Genomic DNA, 22,027 nt, shown 5'->3' on the forward strand with positions numbered 1-22,027 from the left:
CTGAAGCATCCTATTGCATCAACAAAGTGGAATTTAGTCATTGGAATGAGGGAGAAAGCTGTGCAATTTGAACACGAAATGATGTTTGGGGGTTTGGGGTTGGTCTGTTTGCACGGGCAAGCTGGATAGCCCAGGAGCAGGAGCTGGGAGCAGAGCACTCAGGAAGATGCTTCAGGGCACATCAAAACTGTCTTTATGGCAGCAAACCCAGAGAAGCACCCATGCTGTTCTCTCTACAACTCCCTGAAAGGTGGTTGTAGTCAGGTGGGGTTGGTCTCTTTCATCAGGCAGCACTGACAGAAACAGAGGACACAGTCTTCAGCTGTGCCAAGGGAAATATAGATTGGGTATTAGGAAAACGTTTTTCATGGAAAGAGTGATAAAGTTCTGGAATGGTCTGCCTGGGGAAGTGGTGGAGTCACCATCCCTGGGTGTGTTTACAAAGCCTGGATGTGGCACTGGGTGCCAGGGTTTAGTTGAGGTGTTGGGACTGGGTTGGACTCGATGATCTTGAAGGTCTCTTCCAACCCAGAATCCAAATTCTGTGAATTCTGTGAATCCAAAGCAACTCCAAGATCCCAAAGAGAAACCTGGATCTGCAGGTGCATCAGACAGAACTCAGCACACAACATGAATCTCAAAAGGCACAGGTATGTCACACACAGGAAAATTGTTTTCTAGAACAGTCCCTGTTGGAAGGGACCTACAACAATCACCTAGTCCAAGCCCAACTCATTTTTGTGACAGAAGCATTAATGTTGTTGAGAAGGAAATACACATGAAGGTTACACACACTGTGCTCCTTCCCGTTATCTCAGTGGGCAGACAAACAGCAGCCAAAACAAGGTCAAAGACAACAGGCAGAACCCAAAGTTGTAGTTACTGACAGTGAAGGAAGCAAACTCCTAAGTCAAAAGGTAACATCATAACTATTGCTGACATTTAGAAGGCAAGAAAGATTCTCCAAAATCCAGCCTTCTTCAACACCCTGGAAAGACTCAAAAGACAGAGGATATGACAACTACTGTCCCTTTTTGTCCATGTCCCACAAGTGATCCAATCCAGACCACACAAGTGCTCACAGTTACAAGAATGTGAGTGGGTAGCATCAACATATTGATGTGTTTTGAAATAAAATCACCTTCCCTTTCTATACAGGTTGCACAGAGTTTTGTTATATAAACATAAGTGGTCCAACTCTCCTCTGTCATCTGTAGTAATCAGAAAAATCTTGATGATTGCTTCTTAGCTCTTCCAACACCCTCTCAGAAACTGGGAACCATTTCAGCTAACAGCAAATGGGAGAGAGTCCATACTACTGCACCAGCAGAGGCTGATTATTGCACCCAAACTGAAGTTAGCTCCTATTCAGCAGGTTAGTGCAGACCCAGTGCTAGCTCAACCCTGCCTGCTCCAATCCACATGGATGGGACATCAAGATGCTCAGGGATCTGTGCCAGAACAAGGGATTTAACACACATTTCAAATCAGCTGTACACCTGGACCAGCAAATCTGACCCACTGTTGTAGTGCAGGGTTTGTGCAGAGCTACAGAATGATTCCTGGGGAGCTGCTCAGTGTGACACTGGGCCATGGTGAGAGCTGGGGAACAAAGGAAAACCATGACAGATGCTGGCATGGACTTCCCTGGCATGGCTGGTGCCCAGGAGCAGTGGTGAAAAGGAGAAGTGCCCACTGCTTTTCAGTGCCAAAGCAAAAAGCAGCCCTGAGAACATAATTTCTCAATGAATCCCCTGGGAGGAAGCACATTCCTACCCAAATGGTGCAGCTGACCCACTACATCCTCTGTCCCAACCTGGGTGTACATTAGAGCCTACAGCTGGCTCATAATGAAAGTCTGAAGTCATCAGAGCTGTTCTGGCTTCAGTTCTTGTTAAAGATGTTGAATATCAGCCCAGGTTTGGTCAAAAGGTTACACAGGTTTTCAAATTGTTCCAGCTTGTAGTGACCAAGGGTTGATTTAGAGTTTGCTGTCACAGCATATTCACATTTACTGTTCCACAAGCTGCCATAAAAAACCAGGTGAAGATCAGAGTTTCTGCTGATTTGAGATATAAATAAGATACAAAGTAATGTGGATAGGAAAAAGGATACCCATTTACTCTGGGATCATCCCAAATTTCAAGGAGAAAAGACTGATAAATAATCAGCTTTTGATACACTTCAGGAAACCTATCCTCTCTAACTCCTGACCACTTCAAATGTGTTTGAGGCATCGAATTTACTTTTGCTCTCTTCTGCATCAATCAGCAAAGTCCAAAGCTTAACAACTGAATCTGTAGCAGAACATAGATTCCAGGGTGAAGATTTATATTCTAGTGTGTACAACATTCACATTTGCTCAGGTAGAGGAGACCAGTGCTACGTGTCAAAGAAAAAAAAAATGGCCACTAGGCATTAATGGAGCCATGCAAATGCTCATTCATGTTCGCAGTGAAGGGTGTGAGGGATCTGGTTAACACTGGTCTGTAAGGAGATTACAGTTTTATGGTTGGTATCCCAACTAATACTGCTGGTAGACATTCTACTTCCCTAAAATAAGGGGAGAGCAAGAATGACCCCTTTGTACAGACACATCACACTGCAGATGAAGAGTTCATTGCAAGGATAAAGGACTGTTTTCCTGGGTAGCTAATAAAGAGCTGTGCCTTGCTGTGAGTGCTAATATTAAGACAAAAGCAAGAATCTTCAAGTTTAGGTTAAACATAAACCGATACCCACCCTCTGCATCCCACCCAGACAGACCAGATGCAATAGAAATAACTGCTTATTTATGTTCCCACAAGGACCAGCCAGTGCACAGCACAAGGACAGTGTTCAAGGCATCTCTCTGGCAGATCCCACTGCGAGATGTGTTTAGCAGATCACAGAACCGGAGAACGCTTGAAAAGACACTGTTTGCTTAATCACTTGAGGCTAAGCTAGAAAAGATCAAACAAGCCAAGTTTAGGAGTAGCTTGTCCCCCTCCTTGAATGGGCTGTAACTTTTTACAGCGCAGAGCCCTGCAGCAACACAGCAGAGCCGTCCCTACACAAGTACTCTTAGCCACTTGGGTTTAACAAGTCTCCACACCAGTAAAGAGAAAACCAGAACCTTTGTTACTTAGCACAGGCCTGCCATTGAGGCTAAAACACTGGCTGACAACAGCAACAGGTTTGTATCTCCATCCAAATTGGCCGCTGAAGAACTAATTAACCAAGATACTCCACAGTTTCTGTCGGTGTCTCAGGGGTACCACAGCACTTTCTACAGCTCATGCTGCAGGAAACTCTCTTTCCAGAGCAAGACCTGACACCTTCAACAGAAAGCTCTAGTGCTTGATCTGGGGAGACACATTTGACAGTCACTGGCAAGCAGGACATAGTCTAATTAAAGCCCATCTGCCTCGGTTGTCCCTCAAGGTTTTTAGAATGAAGGACCACCTAGCAATGAACACAGGCCCTGCACTTCCCACAGTGCACGTGGACACATGCCAAAACTTCTTCAGCATTACTACTACAAAAGTCATTATGTGCACACAAATGAAACATCAAACTGAATCCTGACTTGGTCTGGCTTCTTCTCTTTTAGGCTTGAGTGTATTTCATCTACAGGAAAAGAAGAAAAAATGCAGCTTTTTCATTTCTTATCTCCACAACCAGGTGAAGGCTAGGACATCTTCTAGCCCCAGATTTCTTTAATGCTTCTGACTTTATTAGAATTGCTGCCCAAATTAATATCAGCCACTGCCTGGGGCAATTGTGCACCCCTCTCTGTTACTTTATTGCCATTCTCTTGGACCTGCCTGCGGGGGAGACATCAGCCATACCTGGCTCTGCATGTCTAAAGGAGAAGCAATAAAAGACCTAAGCATTATCAGCCTTTGAGTCCTCATTTGATGGGATTAGCAACCAGAAAACCGCAAACGCTACAAGAATTTTCCTGTCAAGAACGAACACATGTGAGATGTGGTTGCATCTGTAGCATGACCCTGCTGTTGCCTCTCTTTTATGCTGCACCCATTGCTGTGCATCTTGAAACATCTGTGCCTTCCCAGTGACTGATTACCCAGAGACACGCAACAGAGCTCGGTATCTGTGCGAGGCCGGGGACTGAACCCTGAGTTTATTACAGAACAGAGCTGGAGGGAGCTGCTTGCCAGAGATCCAAACTCTAGCCAACAAGTCCCTCCAGGCTCACTTGGAAAGGTCTTGTAACCTCACTGCTGTATGCCTGCTGGGCTCAAAATGAAATGCAAACTTGCATGTTACTTGTGGATTTGGATGCACTATCCAAGGAGACACAAATCAGGAGCCCGAACAAGAAGCATATGTTACGAGTCCAGAATAAAGTTCATCAGTCCTTAATGAGCTTCATGATAGGGGATTTGCACAGAGCCATTCCTCTGGTGTCTCTTGCTTTGGTGGTTGAGGGACCTAGTACAACTTGGTGAAATGGTGATGCTTCACTCGCATTTTGGTGAAGACTTCTATTAAATATTGTACGAAATCTGATGGCACATAAAAGCAAAGCTCATTTCTCCAGTATGTTTTTCCCAGCCTTCATTTACCTAGGAATGGTAAAGTTGCTAAAGAACCAATAAGATTTCTTGACAAGATTGCTGTGACAATCAGGATATCTTGCAGTGATACATTCATAGGAAATATTTAATCAGTTCCTAGACTTTCTGTAATCACATGCATGTCATCATTAGAATGAGTCTATACCTACTTCTCATCCAGTTTCTGAAAACCATGAGTTAGCCTAAATGACCAGTAGTCATGGCATATTTAGAACAGCTTGTTTGTGCTGATGCTGTTTTCCACAGTGTATAACACACACCTATTGACTCCTCCAAAGTTAAGCAGTCTAATTATTTAACTGTACCACATATTCACAACCATCTACCATGAAAGGCACATTCCTTTCTGAGCCAAACACTTTCCTTCACAGATGCAACACATCCCTTTACAGTATTTAAGGCCCTGGGGCTGACATGTGCAGCACAATTAGGACTGGCTTTCACATGAGTTTAGCAGTTAAAAGGCTGAAGTTCCAATCAATGCTCAAATGTGACCTCTCTGAAACCCACCAACACAAACACATGCAGGTACCACAGTCCATGAAAGTTTTATGTGTTGTGTGTCAGGCAGTGCCATGGATTATTTAGTAGTAAATGTTACACCTGGTCAGAGTATCTGTATCATCAAACTCCAACATGGCATTTCTTCTCCTGACTTTAGAGCAACACTTCAATCTGACATCTTCCACAAACTCCATTCCCACCCCTGGGATCCTACTACCTTCAGAATCCCTTATTTAAATCTGTGCATTTAATTATTCCTGCCTCTCTGTCTGTCCTTGATCAAATCTCACTTCATGGATTCTTGCCCAATTCTACAATTCAATCAAGATTTAACAGCATTTTAATCCTGGTCTACCACATATTCCCAGTACTGCCCAGCCTCCAACACACACAGATCTGATTAGGGAGGGCTCTCCATTCCTTACACTAACTTGGAAATGGAATAACAAGCCATGCTGGGCTGAGCACAGTCCCTGGGACAACTCCATTTGCCACCTCTGCCCAAAATGGCACAGTCTAAACCCTCACTAATGATAGCACAGGGTTCTTTTCAAGTGAGATGTGTGGTTTGCAGTTGCACATTTCTGTAGCTTCCCAAATGGAGCTTTATTGCCTTTATCCTTGTAAGGGGCTCACATAGAGAAGACAACATTGAAATGCATGGAACATGCTTTTGCCTAGCACTTCATGTTAAATTGAAATTAAACTACACCAGAAATTATTATTTGAAAGAACACTTTTGGTTCCCCATTTGATAACAAGGAATGGAGTAAGAATAAAGTCTAGGATTCAGCAACAGCAACACGGGAATTCAATGCTTACCTCTTGCTTTCACCTTGAAGTCTACAAAACATGAAACCAACGTCCAACTTCTCTGGAAAATCCACATTTGCTCCTACTCTTGGGCTTGCAATCCCAATTCCACCTGGATCCCAATTCCTTGGAATCCCATTTCCACACAACAAAGTTGTTGTAATGGGGATTTAGGTACCTAGTAAATCTCTTCTTCCTGAAGAAAGTTTGTGTGGATGAGGCTTACCCTGCTCACATCCTGCCCTTGCATAAATCCTCCTTGTGATGATACTTTTGAGCAGCCCACAACTGGAATTAGTTACCAGAGAAAACAGAAGTGTTACAGTACCAATCACATTAACTTGTTTAATGAAAAACCTGTGTAAAAAAAGGGGGGGAAGGCAAGACTCCTTAAGATATAAATAGGAATGTGTCCATCTGCTTCACCCTCAAATCTTGGCTCCAGTTCAGCTTGCTACCACTGCACCACCCCATGTACTCTGTGTCCTCCTTCCCCTTCTCCCCTTCGTCTCACACCCCCTCAGACACATCCTGCCACTCACACATGCAAAAAGCTTGCACTGTCAACAACTTGGCTTAAACTTATTAAAAAACTTTTTGCAAGAGTACCTTGGCCTGTCCATCTGCTCTCTGTGGAAAGCTGGTGATGAAGTCTCCCATCTTCAGGATCTTCCTTTATCCTATGTCTTTAAATCTCAGGAGTACAAGATACTTCTCCATCACTCACACAAAGTGACAACTCATTATTTGATCAGTTCTGCCCAGGTCTCTTAGAACTTGTGTGGTGTAAATTATGTTCTTGCCTCTCCCCCAGTATTTGACAAGACAGAAATAAGAGATGGCAGCAGGATTCTGAACACAGAATCACACCTAGAGGTGAAAGTCCTGAAAACCTGGAACTTTGTCCCTCATCTTTCCCTTATCCTCCCCAACATTAATATCTGCACAAGTATCCCCTGCCTCTAGAGTCAGATGTCAATGATAACTAAAAGTAAATAAATTACTACACTAAAAAGAAATGGCACTCTGCAAATCAGGCCACTCAAGAATTCCCCTGCAAGAAATTCAGTAAGTTCTTCCTCAAGGAACCATTCCATTCAGCACTGTTTGACAGCAACATTAAATCCACACATTTCATAACTAAGCCCTTGAAAATGATGGGGAGGGAGCTGTAATTTTGTAAGTGCTCAAAAATTAAACACAAACCAGCTGGTTAAGTGGGTAATAGCCTTGCAGAGTGAGTGAAAGAAAGAGATTCCTCATTGCCACCCCTTCCAACTGTGGAATTTCACATCAAAGGCCTAAGCCTCATTTCCTATTCCTGATATAAAAAACAAGTCAGTGCAGCAGCAAGGAAACTTGGGAACAGCATCAGCAGGTGGGTTTAGTTCTTCTTCCATTATTATCTGTAATTCACTTGAAGAGCATCAAACTGATCACTGGCCACCAATTAGAGACCATTCCTCTCATTTAGCTCTTCCCTATGGAAATGGAGTGTTCACTCCAAAAAGTACTAATTTCTGGTTTAAACACAGCTCCACCCCTTCCCCACCACCTCCAAGGGAGTGGCTGTGGAAAAGAGAGACAGGGTGGAGTTTTTTGGGAGAATGTTTTTCCTGACTTTGGTACTAACTGCATTTGCAGGAGTCACAGCATAACATGTCACATGTCCCTTTTTCCAGAGGACACTACACTGTCAGCAACTCCCAAAGGCTCTAACAATGAGACACAGAGGGGAAAAAAACCAACTCCCTTCTAACAGCCTCAAGCAAATAAAATTTCATCACTGGGAGGATGAATGGGAAACAAGTGATAATTTGGGGGAAAACAAGAGCTCTGAAGGAACAGCTGCATGAGAAAGTAGCTTGTTAAAAGCTCAGGGTTGAAGGAGGCAGTAAAGATTATGAAAGAAAATGTCAAGAGGTTGGATGAGCTCTTCAGAGCCCACACCTCCCAAGTTCTATTCTAAAGTAATTCAGGAGCTCCCTTGGGTGCAAAACTTTCAATATCTAACTAATCTATCACTAGAGATGTCTCTGAGCTTATACAAGTCTGAAACAAGCACAGAATGGTTTGGGTTGGAAGGGACCTTAAAGTTCCATCTCATTCCACCCCTGCCATGTGCAGGGACAGCCTCCACCAGCCCAGGTTGCTCCAAGCCCTGTCCAGCCCTACCCAGGGGAAGATTATGCCCACTCCTGATTAGAAATAAAGCAAATTCATAGGAAAGTCGTTCTCTATAAACAGGTGGGTCCTTCACTTGTGAATTAAGACATACACACAGCAGAAAGCATCCCATGTGTTTGGGAAAGCCAATAGCTTATGAAAATACAAAAGATTCTCCACATACCACAGTAATTTGATGGGAGCTAAAAAATTTGGGACAGTGTAATGGTACAGAATACAGCTTTCCCACTTATGTTAAGATAACATCTGCAGATATTTAGCACTTCAGATATTTTGACATTAGGTGCTCAATAAAATTCTCCCTGTTCACATTAGAAATGTCCAAAAAAATGAAACTACTCAGATGCTGGAATGCAGTGTCAAAATATTTGGAAATCTAACAGGGATTTTGGTTTTTTTTAAATCTATGTATTGAAAAGGAAGATGAACATTTAGAAATTGTTCAAGTAGTCACAGAGTGCTGATGCCAGAAAGTGCTCTCAGCAGGCTGTGGATACTTCCAACAGTGACCACACGCTCCAGGAACTCCTCAGAAAATTTGATCAGTTTGATCAGGGGTGACACAAGTTATGCCTGAAGCCAGAGGTTGCTGAGTGGTCAGCACGGTGATGGGAGCAGACAGCAAGTGGGTGATACATTGTAGGGTGGTTTGGGCAACTTCTGGTGGATTTGTATTGAAGAGGCCACCAGAAGTACTTGCAGGAGGTGGAACACTGGAGCACCAGGAGGTGTATCCTGTGGAAGAAAAAACTGGGGTAGGTACTGTCCAACACCTGGGACCTACATCACAAACATCAGTGCTCAGGAAGCCATTTCCACATGTCAGCAATTCCTTCATGGGGGATTCACATGTTTTGTGAAATGTGATAGTTATCACATTTTACCTCCTATTTAAAAAAACTATAATTAATTTACATTCCACTTATATTTTTTCATAAAGTATTTTTGAAGGCAGATTTACAGAGATAGTTATCACATTTTACCTCCTATTTAAAAAAACTATAATTAATTTACATTCCACTTAATAGTCTGTAACGTATTCACATAATTCACTCACTGTATCTAACAAACAAACTTTGGCATGAAAAGTTATTTTCAGAAAAAAAAATCTGCTGTGTGGAATCAAATGTTGTACTTGGTTTTAAAGGTCTCAGATGAGAGATAAGTCACATTTCTCTAAAGGAATTACTGAACCAGTCTCTAGTAGAGAACTGCATCCTGTTAGATCCAAACTTGAAGGGAAGGAACCTCAGTCTGCCATGTCTGCAGCACAGAACTGCCCATCCAGTCAGAGGGCACTGAAAAAACCACCTTGGGGGGAATTTCAGCGTTCACGTGGAAGTTTTGTTTTGACAGGAGCTGGACTCAGCTGCAGTGGGCAAACATCACTGAACCAGGGTTCAGCAGGAACAGGAACAGGCACTGCAGTGGCTCTGACTCCCACTGCTTTCTCTTACACTTTCTCAGTTTCTAAGGGGAGATTAAAAAGCTCAGTGGCAGCAAAAAGCTCTGCTGGGGAAGGAACTGAGGGACTTGAGGAAAGGAGAACACACAAGCTCAACTCCTGGAGAGAACTGCTGTGACACTACAGGAAATATTACTTCATAATCTCGGTGTTGCACTTTCACATCATGGACAGTTCTGTGTCTTAGTGGCTCATGGGGAAGATGGACAAGGCTTGGAGAAGTGAGGTCCCATTAACACCACTTTGAATTCCCTTCCCTTCAGAGCACTTCAATGGGCTTTCAGATCTCTTGTTTTGATGTCCTTTCTCCCAGTCTCGTCAAATTTTGTCTTGTAATTGCATTTGCTTGCTGATTTTCCTGGCAGTGTTGTTCTGCATTTCTCCTCCTGGGACCAAGAAATTTTGTAAACCAGCAGTAAAAATTAAAGGAGTTTTCGCACTTTATCATACCAAGAGCAAAGTCCTCATTTTCTTATGCTGCTTTGAAAACTGTAAACACATGGGAATCTTAAGAAGTTTAAAAAATATCAGGATGACAAGAAAGATGCAAATAATAGTTATTAGAAGTAGATCAGACTATTGCAAGAACTGATATGAGGAGGGGGAGACATTAAAAAAAGGAAAAAAATCTCCAATTAAGCTATTACTCGAACAAGGCTGCTCAAATTTCCTATCTTACTTGCATTCTTAGGAAAGAAATTTTTTAAAAAGCTTGGAATCACAATAGCATCACTTTAGAGGTGCTGAGGTTACTCTGGGAGCTGTTTCTTGCCCAAACAGCTAAGCTGTCTACCATCAATCTGCTTCTGGGGTAAATAGGATACTGGCTACTGTCCCAAACTCAAGCAGTACAAACAAACAAGGAAGAAAGCTATGCTATATTTGTAAAGTAAAATAAGACCTCGCCTGGCTGGAGAGCTCCAGGGCAGTGCTGAGCCCCTGAACTTGCTGGGGACACTTTTCCTCTCCCAAGAGGTTGCATTTGCCTTTGAACTTTCAGCCATATAGAAAAAAAGGCTGAGTTGAAATGTCAGCATCATCTTGGATTCAAATCAATCAGCTTGATGCATGATTGCAACGGCTAAACCACTTCACCCCTGCACTGCCCTCATCCATATGTTCTTTATATCAGCAGGCAGCAGACTGGGTGGCTCAGTGCATTCATTTCCTGTCCTGGGCTTGGGCTCCACTTTAAACAAAACAAAAACCCCCTGAAACTGGAAAATAAAAGTTAGTATCTAGTGACAGTTATATTCACCAGACCAGTTTGCATCAAGTCTTTTTCTCCATCCAAGGAAGTTGCCAGAAACCCTTTGGGAAGGCCTGGTACAACTGGTGGTTTTTGACTGCCAACTCAATGAGCAGGTCACAGTTCTACAGTGAAGGAACTGGAGATCTTTCAAATACTGACATACCTTGGGCTGAGTAGAAAGAAAGGAAAGGAAGGGGAGAAAGCCCCAAGGCAGTGTCAGCTTGAAAAAGGAAACAGGCTGGAAATTTACCTCAGTAAATTAATGGCCCACTGAGAGCAAAATGTCCATCCACCTCTAGAGCTGGGCTTCCTCCAGGCAATGCTGCTCTTTATCAGCTCCAGTGCAGGAGTTAGATTCCCAGGATAATTTAAATCCAAAATTGTGCAGCTTTCAGTGTTAATGTAGGTGCCTGTCAGCTGGTGACAAGTGGTTACTGTCTCAAGCTAAACTTACCAGCTGAGGATGGAGACACTTCAACGATTTAATTACCTTTAAGAGCTTGCTCTAGCATAGGATTTTCCCACTGAAGGTGTGTTACAGCAAGGCACTCTCATCAGGAGTCGGTCATACTTTGGGGCTAGACACCACACTGAGCTGCTGCTTTTGCTAAAGAAAAGCTGACCTGCCATTTGGGAGATCACAAGTTATGGTACCAGAAATAGCTGCAGCCTCTGAATGGCTTCAAATTTTTTCACTTCTTTCCTTGGTTCACCCTCTCCCTGTCCTGTCTTCCCTCATAAAATGCTAAAAGAAATAAATTTTAAAAGGGCAAGGAAGGCTTGATGTAAGGACAGCTAGTAAAAATAATCTATCCTCCAGATATGTTACAGTGGTTCCCCCAAAGACACTGTTCCAAAACAGCACAAAAAGGGAGCAAATATTAACTCTGCTCACTGGGGGTTAAAGAAGGAATCAATAGATTTATGTCATCAGGATGCAAAGACTACCTTCATCCATGCCCATGCACACACAGCTTCCAGAACTCTTCTGTGTGCTTCATCAATCCATTCTCTGCTGGCTTAATCCATCCCACTGAGGGAATCAAACCCTGACTGTTCCAAGACCCATTGGGAAAGGAAGAGTTTCCCTTCAGTCTCTGGACCAGGAGATGTTGCAGTGGAAGCTCAGAGCCACTGCAGCTGCCATTCCTTTGGCAACAGTGGCTGTCACAGAACAGAAGGATTTGCAACACAGCAAGAAAGCAAGCTAAAAATAATGCAGGTCCAGGCTGCCTCCAGTCATACGTACCTCACACCAACTTCTAAAGCACCAGCTGCACATACAAGTGAAATGAAATATTGAGAAGGAACCTAACTACCACAGAAAGATGAAAGCATTTTGAGGTTCTGCCCTGCTAACTCAGTGTGGCTTCATCACTGCACTGTTTCTGTTTTGCTTCAGTTTAGTTTTCTGTTTCCTTTTGTCTGCTGTTTCCAGGAAGAACTCACACAGATAAGCATCCCACCCTCTCAGAGGAACCAATCTTGCAGTAGGGGAGAGCACAGAAAGGAAAGAGTACAAAAGGCCTTATATTGTGTTGCCAAAAACCCTAAAACAGCCTATTTTTAGCCTTTTTTACTTTGATTTCCAAGTGACACTAACATTAAGAATTAACATAAGGAGTAAGTAAATATTTCCATTTTAAAATTGACAGCTTGAAGGGCCATGAAGACCACTAGCACCAGTATTTACACTAAAAACTAAGTGGCCTAACCCTGCTGCACTAGAAAGGAGTCTTTTTTATTTTCCTCTTTCATTCAAGGATATGGGACTGTCAGTAGCACCAGATGTTTTAAGGAGAGGGGAAAAAAAAGGTAAAAAGAATCTCACACTTGAAAGTAAGGGCTTACTACTGGCTTTCTTCTCACACCCCACAGACCATATCCAAACCCAAAAGAACAGTTCCACCTTTCAAAGTAACTGTATAAAATTGTCACCTCGTTGCACATACCTGCTCCTGCGAGGTCGCTGCCGGCTTTCTCAAACCAGCTCATGTTGGCTTTTTATTTGCACTGAACTCTGCTGAGACAGATCTGGCACTGCAGGGGGGAGCTGGAATCTCTCCTTTGCACTAGCAGCACCACTAAGCTGCAATAACTCCCACCTGTCCAAACCTACAGGCACGAACAGGCTGCACACAGGGCTCCTCAGGTCACTAGGCACATCCTCAGCTCTGCCACCACCCCCAGCTCCCCCTTCCTTGCAGGGACAGCTGAAAACTCAAGCTGCACAAAGCAGCTTCTCTCTCAGCTCACTTCTTTTAGCATTATGTTAAAATGTAAAGCTTTCTCCTGCAGAATGCAACTTTGGGTAGTTTTGCCACTTTGTAAGGGTTTTCTGGAGCTTCTGGGAAGCTATTGTTTCCTCAGGAGCCTGGAGCCAGCTGCTGTCTGCAGCCAGCACTCTTTGGGACTGTAACGAGACAACTTCCTCGTCAGAGATTTGCCTGAATTGTGTGATTGGTATTAAGATATCACAGCACAAAGAAAACGAGCACAAAGAGCAGACTCAGATGTTGGACACCCCCACTGACCCTTCAGAGCCAGAGACAGGCTGTGTTGACCTGATGCAAATGAACAGAAAACTCCAGGCTTAGTTTCTCCTCCCATTCATAAGCTGTGAACTCTCAAGTCAGGTTCAGCAGATGCCTTAATGCCTAAACCTGATACTTGCTGGAGAAGCAGGACTTGTTTCAAATCCCCAGAAGTGACAGTTAAAGTAGGAAATGTTAGGAAGGAAAATATAAAACATGCCCTATTGTGATAAAAAAAAGGAAAATACTTTTTCCTCCTGCTCTGGAAAGAGCCCTGTGTTTTTCTCAGAGTGGAGAGCCTGTGCTTTCACATGCTCGGCAACATGAATGTTACACCAATAAGTCAAGGAGCAGGTAGAAAGGGGAACCAAAGGCATTGATTCAAAGCTCTCTGGGGCACACATTATTTATGTCCAGACCTTACAGCCATAAAACGTTCAGAAGCAGCTTCCAGGGACCAGCTTTTATTAGATACAGCAACTGATGGTGACAACAGGGACTGGGAGAAAATAACACACAAAAAGGAGAAAGCATATTTTCTGAACACAACAGGGATGCCAAGCATGATCACATCTCTAAAAAGGTCATCCCCGATTCCCTTTTCTTTCTTTATTTCTTTCCCCCTCCCTGTTCAAGCCTGTTTGCGGGCATTCAGAAAGATCTGTTTTCCAAGACCACCTTTCAGATCTGTGTGTGACATTCAGATAACAATGGGGAAGGGAACAGGTGATTTGTTCCTGTGTTTAAGAGGTGTAGGACATAGTAAGGAACAAACCCCAGCTCAAGGCAGCCAGTCCATCCTTGCTGCTCCATAGGGACAGAGGCATTGCTGATAACTCACCCTCCTCACAGTTGCTCCCTGTGAAGCCAGGACAGCACCTCCACTCCAGCGTGGTCACAGTTCTGTAGGACATTTTGTACGTGGGCCTGATGAGAGTCCTGTAACTAACACAAACAAGGAGTCAGCAGAGCACAGTGACCCACTCCAACAGTGCTGCTACTAATTCACAGCACATCTTCCCACCTAGATATACCCCAGAGCACCCAGCCAACCCCAGCCATAGAAAAGGAGTCACACAAAATATCAGCAAGGATTTATTAGAGTGTGGATGTAATTTAACAGCTTTTATTTTCTTCCTTAAGCCCTCATGCTCTACTGGCTCTTCCCCATACCTCTCCTCCTGCAGGTACCACCAGCAGCTTTGTGCAGGTCTCATCACTGCAAAGCCCTGCAAGTAGCAGAGATGATGACTTGTTTTCCACACTCTCTCTTCATGTGGGCTTCTGTGACATTGAACAGAGGCTGGCAATAGCCTTTCCTCACTCAGCAGTAATAGTTTGCCATCTCCCAGGTGCCTTCCTTTTCCCCACCACTCAGACCTGAGATGTACCAACACATCAGCATGACAGCTACATCAGAGACCTTCATGGAGCCTTTTCCCAGCTACCTGACCTGTGCCTCAATTCTCCCCCAGTCTGAAGTACTCTTCACACTGATCACACTCTTCTGGACCACAGCCAAGGTTCTGCAGGACAGTTTGGGAGCTCTGTGAGCAGCACAGCATCCCCAGGGTCCCAATTACAGCACAAGCACTGCCAAGCCCCTCTGGGAACTGGAGGGTGACCTGCAGACACAGCAGGGCTGTGCAAAGCACCAGTGATTCTGAAGTCAACACAAAACAGACAGTTGCATAAGTGACAACTTTTCCTTTAAAACAGCAGCTCCTCAAAGCTGGCAACTCAAGAGTTTTCCCAGTACACAGCCAAACAAGTCACTGCTGCTATTCATGAAGCTAAAAGCAAACACAGAAGTTGTACTCTACAAGTTCCCCTCGAAATTCCTACCCTTATTTAACAGCCAAAAGAATTTGGCACACACAGGGAGAGTCTGCAGCTTTGGGATTACAGTGTTGCAGGCTGCAGTTTATGCTTGTCTCTCCAAGCCAGGCAGACACAAGCCCCGAGCACCCTGTCCCTGGGGAAGAGGCTCCTCCTGCTGAGAGCCAGAGGAGACAGAGACTGCCCCAGGCTCAGCTGGGCACAGGGGGAAAACAAAGCTGGAGGTTGCATGAATCTCATCCAAAACTGCTCAGGGGGAGGCAGGTGTACACCCAGGACAGCACTGCAGTGGCTGGTAGCTACTCCAAAAGCAGTAACAAAGGCTTGCCAGGAGAGGCTGCCCATGTGTGTCTCAGAAAGAAGGGAGCAGCTCAGTCGTGGTTAGCAGAGTCTTTGGGAAGCTAATTTCTCAGGAAGCTGTTTGCTGATGATTTGTGCCAGCTGCCAAACACAGAAACTAAGTTCTGCTATAGCCACTGGAGAGGGTGGGCTGCACAGGGCTGCCTGCCCTGGGAACAGCCTTACCCAGAGACAGGAGAGCAGCACAGTCTCCTGAGAACATGATGTCCTCAGCCTTGGAGCTGCCAAAAAGCACACCAGCCCATGCTACTACCCACAGCTGTGATCCAGGCACTTGGATGGTATGGGCTGCACAGAGCCAGCTCATCCCACCTATTTCTTTGCTCTTCTGCATCCAGTGGTGTTCAGGAGTTGTGTGAGTTGCAGCACGCTGATGTAGGTGGACCTTCGGTGCTTTTTCACAAAGAGACCAAAGGCACAAAGACGCTTGCTGAGGGTCTCTCAGAATAGCTCTGGCAAAGCCCAGGAATTGAACCCAGGTCTCCCAATTCCCAGTCCTGGCGTTGGACTCCAGACACGTTTCCACACGTAAGCCCCAAAGCATCAGTCAGAAGTTCATGACTTTGTCACTAACACCACAGCTGGATTTGACCTTCAGATGAAAGTCTCCAGCCTTGTTACCAGTGTCCAGAGCCAGCGTGTCTCCAACCACACCGTGATTTTAAAACCATGTTTCTGCCAACACCAAGATGTTAAAACTCTTTCAAACTTCATTATGAAGTGTGGAGAGTGGCTTGAGCCAGACTGGAATTTTGGCAGCATTTCTGTGTCGGGGAAGTAGCTCTAGTTTAATCCTCAAATGAGGGAGGACTTCTCAGGGCAGGACAAGCGTGGAGCTCAGCTGTCACAGTCTACCACCCACTCTGAATTCCCTGGAAGTGTCCTGACGTGTGCAGCTCTGTTCAGCATTGTGCACTCAGGCATCTGAAATGGGCCCAGTTTGCAAGTCCAATTTGTTCTGGAGTTGCTCTGTTCTTCATAGCATCATTTTTCCTCAATTTTGTGACATGGCACCAAGGTCTGCTATGACCTGTGGCATCACATCATGCAGATTTATGACTCCTGTTCCAGGAGGGGAGCACAGAAAGCACCTTTAGAAAAGCATCGTCACCATCTGATGCTTGTAGTGTTGCAACTGAAGGAGATGAAAAAAAGTATATGGAAAAGGAGAGGGAAGGAAGATACCTGTTAAAGATCAGAAGCCCCTGAATGAAAATGTGTGGAAAACACAAGAAGCAGAAAAAGGATTGGTAGCAAAATAGGGAAGCCTTTCGCTTGGATGTCACTCAAGCCACAAACGCTGGCACAGAAATCTACCAAAGCAGAGGGGAAGAAGTTTGGAGGAGCCACAACCTTGCACTGCTCTGCTCCTCAGGGAGCCAAAGGATGTGCCCAGCACACAGCTCCCTTCAGCAGGAGAACTCCAAGCACTTCATGGAGGAGCAAACTACCAGGGTCTGCCACTCCACTGCAAGAGTCAGGAGTCATTTCCAGGGAATTTGCTGAGGCTTCACAACAATATCCCAGGGAGTGGGGCAACTCCCAGGGAAGAGCCCAGAAAGCTGAAGCAGCTGTTCCTAGACCAGAGCCAGCACATGGCTGTCCTTGGAGCTGTCTGATCCCTGTAGGATGAGCTACATGAGCTTGTCCACATGCAATTATCATTTGGGAAACAGCATCTCTTGTGGCTCTAAGTGACTGCCAAGGAGGTGGTAATTTGGGGAAGGAGCATGAGCTGACTGATGAACTGATGTGGGGGTATGAAACTGTAAGTACTGGGGAGGTCAGGATACACCAAGGGATGGCAGCCAATGATTCTCAGTCCTCAGCACACAAGGATGTGTCTCCCTTGTTTTCATGGAAGTGTCACTGAACACAACGGGCAGACATGACACAAGGAAGGAGAAGAGTGTTACATTCCTGGATCAAAGCCTCAAAAATCAGGTCAAAAGAGACAGGGTGATCTCTGCCATGACCCAAGCAGGACAGCCTGTCACACACAGGAAATACCTTCACCCTTTCTGGATTTCCCCTGCCCTTTGACACTCACAAACAAAGCTGTGCACAAAGACCACAGAGAGGGAAGGCGTGAAACTCGTTTCCACATCACAAGAGAAGGTTTTGTTACTCTGATTCATTCAGCCATTGCAGTTTGTGCCCAAGGAGACCTCAGTGACCCTCAGAGGCTTCTATTGATTTTTATTCAAGCCCCAGATTGGAAGTTTCACCATCACTTACTGATGGGTTTCAGGATCACAAGATGAATGAACTTGCCTTTTTGACTGGCAAAGAGTCCAGAAACCAAGGAATCCAAGCTCTGGTTTGCCTGCTTCTCTCATGGCGCTGAAGTCAGGTATCAACCCAGAGGGTCCAACGCCATCCATAAAACTGCCATATTGTCTTCCAGGGATCCTCATCTTCATTCCAACAAGTGCATCAAAAGGCATTCAGGACAAAGCTCGGGTATTTCCTCTAATTCTTGGTACCAGACATGCCAAAACCCTGCAACTCCCCACAGAAAATCAGAGTGTTCTGAAATCAGATTTCAAATCCATCAAGTTAAGTAACCATATCTCAAAGTACTTGGAAAGAAGGGAGTTTAAGAGCTCAGAGAAACTATCAAATATATATTTGAAACTATCAAATATATAGTTGGTTCTCAAACCACCACGCCCACACAGACCATCATAACCATCCCCTCAAAACCTACCAGACACTGATTACACCAGGCAGCTCCTCTGACACAGCTTCACCTCAAACCAGGGCCACAGCAGATGCAGGGACAAGAAGCACCTTTGCCATCATATTTGCACTCGCAGGCATGGCAGAGACCATCACTGTGAACCAGAGCTGGGCTCTTTTTTCCTGCAGCCCCAGCTCTTCCAGCTTCCCTACCACAAACACAGTAGATCCCCAGGGAACAACATAACCAGAGGAGCTCCAAATATGCTCCTGCAGACACCAGATTAAACAAAAAACAACCAACCTGCAGCTGCAGGAGTGTTGGAGCTCATTGTGTCTTCTGCCTTTGCCAAGGGGGAGGAAGAAGACTTTGTTTAGCTCTGAACACATCTGGTTCAAACAACTTAGCAAAAGTCTAAACCCAGGAAACAAACTTATTTACCTGCCATGCCCTGCTGTCAAGCAATACTTGACAGTCTCTCAGTCCCAGGAAAAAAGGCCAAGGACACAGAGACAGATGTTTCTATGCCGCCACAGAGTAACCATTAGCTCCTGCCTTTATTAACAATCAGATGTCAGTGCTATTGCAGAGCAGCACTGAGAAGGGAGGAGGAGTGCTCAGAGAATGTCTGGGCAAGATCAAAAGGCCTCAATCAGCAGCCTGAGCACAACCCCTGGAACAGGTGACCCTCCACCTGTGCCCAGGCAGCACCACAGAGCCATTGTTCAAAGCTGAGAATGCCCCTTTGTGCTACAGCTCTAATCCTGCACACCCAGAGCCTCTGTCTGTCCCTCGTAGGAGCACTGTTCATCCTGCTTTTATACCCCATGTGTGCTTCAGAGAGCAGATGCCTTTTTCCAAGCACATTTCTCTCCAAGATGTGGAGTTGTGAGGGAATTAAACACATAAAAGAGTTTATGTGTAACAGGACTTCAAATAGCAATCCTAATGCACTGGAATAAGCTCTGGGATTTATTATTCAATTGACTGGAAAGCAAGAAAGAGAGAAGGATTTCCCTGTGGCATTACTAGTTCTGAAACTGAGGGGAAACATCATCTACAGTCCAATCTCCTGGGTGACAGATCCCCAACTTCTCCTACTGACCCTGTAGCAACAGTTTTCAAAAGCACAGAAGACCAAATTGGATGAGCCTGCAGAATTCCTTCTTTGTTATTCTACAAACTAGCTTGTAAAATCCCTCCGGGAGAGTAATGTGTCCAACTTAAATGAAAAGAACAAAAAAAAAAAAAAAAAGAAAACCCAGCATTCAAAAACACCAAACAAGAACGATCCATGCAAGATGTGTAGCCTGCTTACATCAAATGCAGAGTATTTGTGATAAGCCAAACCAGCTACAACACTGAAATAAAAAACCGGGCAGTGACAGGCAGCTGGAAAGGGCATCACAACCCAGATTTGCTGTGCTGCAAGAACACTCTTCCTGCCATCTCTCCCATCTCTGAGTGAAGTTTAAAGGCAACAGATGGTTAACTTAATGTTTGGAGTTTCAGTGATTCTTATCAAAGTAAGAGACCAGGTAAACCCATCCCTGTACAAGCCAGATGTGGGTTTCCTGGAAGATCTTCGCAGTGTCTGAAGGCAGAAATGCTGCAGAGACAGGAGGCTCAAAAGCTAAAGTGACACAGCTCTGTGACCACAGAACACAGCAAAGCATAATAAAAATTCACACAGCCTTGCTGGGAACATTCATTTTCAAGGATGGGACAAGTAGGAGAGGAGCTGGAATATCCCACCACAAATGAAAAAGATTTCCAGAGATGAGATGGGGATTTTCCAGAGATGAGATGGGGATTTTCAAGGCAACAACAGTTTGAAGCAGAAAGTGTTTGTCTTCTGAAGGCTGTAACAGCACATGATCTGCCAAGGCCATTCATCCCATCCATTTACCTCCCAAGACACTACTTTACCAACCACAACAATCATACACAAATATTCTAATCAAAAGTAGGCTGATTTTGTCCAACTAGTGTATAGCAAGAAGCTGCCCTATTGTGTCATAAAACACAGTAAGACAAAAGCAGCTCTGTTTTCATCTCACAGGTGAGGTGGCGCTGCTGGTCTGAAGGCACAGGAGGTCACAAAAGCCCCAGAAACTCAGAGTAGGTCTCAAATCCTTGCCTGGCCTTCAAGACCACCCTTCTCAGTGATCCTTGAGGAGTGCAGTGTCCCAAGCAGGGCAGGACTGGGCATCACCCTGCAGCTGCTGTAGCAAAAGGATTGCTGAGGAGAGGAGTTACAATTTGGATGCCTTACCAGGCTGGGGACAACATCCAGGCAGCAGAGAACCAGAGATTAGGCTCCCTTTGACACCCCAAGGTAGGGACTTTGTGCCTTCTTTCAGACAGACAAATGGCACATGAGTTTGAAGCATTCAGCCAGGCTGCTGCAGAGCTGCCCATGCACCAGGAGTGTGACATGGCAAGGGCACAGCCTGCAGCACACAGGAGCTGAAGCCTTCACTGCACAAATGGAGAGAGCTCAAGAACAGATTTGCTGAGGGAAATCCTTCAGCCAAGACTGCTCCAGAGCAACTCAGCACCCAAGCTAAATAAAGAGCCTGGGGCTAAGGGCAAGAACAGAGCAGCTCATCCCAGCCCAGCCCAGCCAAGATGACAACACTCCTGCTAAAGCAGCTTCCCAGGAGCAAGTGAACGGACAGCAAGGACATCCCACAGCCAGGGCTGCAAGGCTGGGATCTCACAGATCCTCCTCTGCCAAAGGCTTGACCCTGACCTGCAGTTTGCGCAGTAAGAGAAAGAAACCCAACAGGAATGAATGGGAGACAGGAAAGGGATTAAATCCTGTCTGGCCCCAGCAATGTCTGCTCATAAGCAGAGTCTCTGTAGCAGAGAGCCCCTCTCAGCTGTCACCACGAGTCTGAAAGATGCCTTTTTCCTTGGCTGACATCCCTTTTGCTAGTGAGCTGCCTGATAAGGGGTGCTGGCAGAATGAAAGCTCTCCAGATATGGCTGACTCCTGTAAACAAGGAGATGAAAACAGTTTGTTACAAATCACAGCTGGGAGAAACACTAGAAAGGCAAAATGGTGCCAATACCTTGCTGACACATTGCATTGCTTACAGTCACACAGAACACTCTGTGCCCTTCAATTCAAGCTCAGGCACCACAAACCTCCCTGGAGAAGAATAGGAGAAGAGCAAAAGACAGTTTAAATGTACTTTTTTAGCAAAGGAAAAGCAGATATATTTCTATTACCTGAACAACCACAGGGATATAGAGAGCAAGAACATTTTTTAGCCACTACCAGACCTGGAATGAGCCTGACCTTGCCGGAAGCTAGACTTCCAGAAATCCCAAAAAGAGGGACTGGTACAGACAAGGTAAGGAGGAAACAGAAACAAGTAGGGCATCCAGGCTGAGTTTTGTGCTCTGTTCATCTTCTGCAGGCATTTTCAGAGACCTGTCAAAGGAAGTTGTACAGCTTGATGCTGATAAACTCTTACAAGCTCCTTTGAAGCCAGTTTCTTAACAGGAAAGGCACTACATTGCCTTGTGACTTTGGGAACTGGTTTCCTTATTTCTATTTCATCTCAAAACAGGAGATGGGGTTTACCTGAATTAGGAGAGAGATTGGTGGTTCCTAAAAAGACAATACTCATTTTGGTGACAGAGGAGGAAAAAGTATTTAAAAAAAAATTAGTTTTAGAACTTCAGCTTAACTCCCAGAAAAAGGAAAGCCACTTCAAGCATCCCTATAGGCTGGCAACAAAACAGTGCTAGGCTGCTGTGTGCTCAGGAAACAACAACAAACCACACAACCTGGCT

At 44.9% G+C, this 22,027-nt stretch overlaps 1 protein-coding gene across 1 annotated transcript in view; it reads right to left on the bottom strand.

Annotated features, from left to right (window-relative positions):
• The window catches only part of COL26A1 (collagen type XXVI alpha 1 chain), a 165,862-nt gene that overhangs the window by 117,780 nt on the left and 26,055 nt on the right, over nt 1-22,027 (bottom strand). Inside the window, exon 3 of the mRNA XM_041423060.1 lies at nt 14,180-14,283. Within this exon, the coding sequence (XP_041278994.1) occupies nt 14,180-14,283 (104 nt within the window). The remainder of the gene's footprint in view (nt 1-14,179; nt 14,284-22,027) is intronic.

The sequence above is a fragment of the Onychostruthus taczanowskii genome, unplaced genomic scaffold (assembly GCF_017590055.1).
Source record: "Onychostruthus taczanowskii isolate IOZ18803 unplaced genomic scaffold, ASM1759005v1 scaffold75, whole genome shotgun sequence".
Lineage (NCBI taxonomy): Eukaryota > Metazoa > Chordata > Aves > Passeriformes > Passeridae > Onychostruthus > Onychostruthus taczanowskii.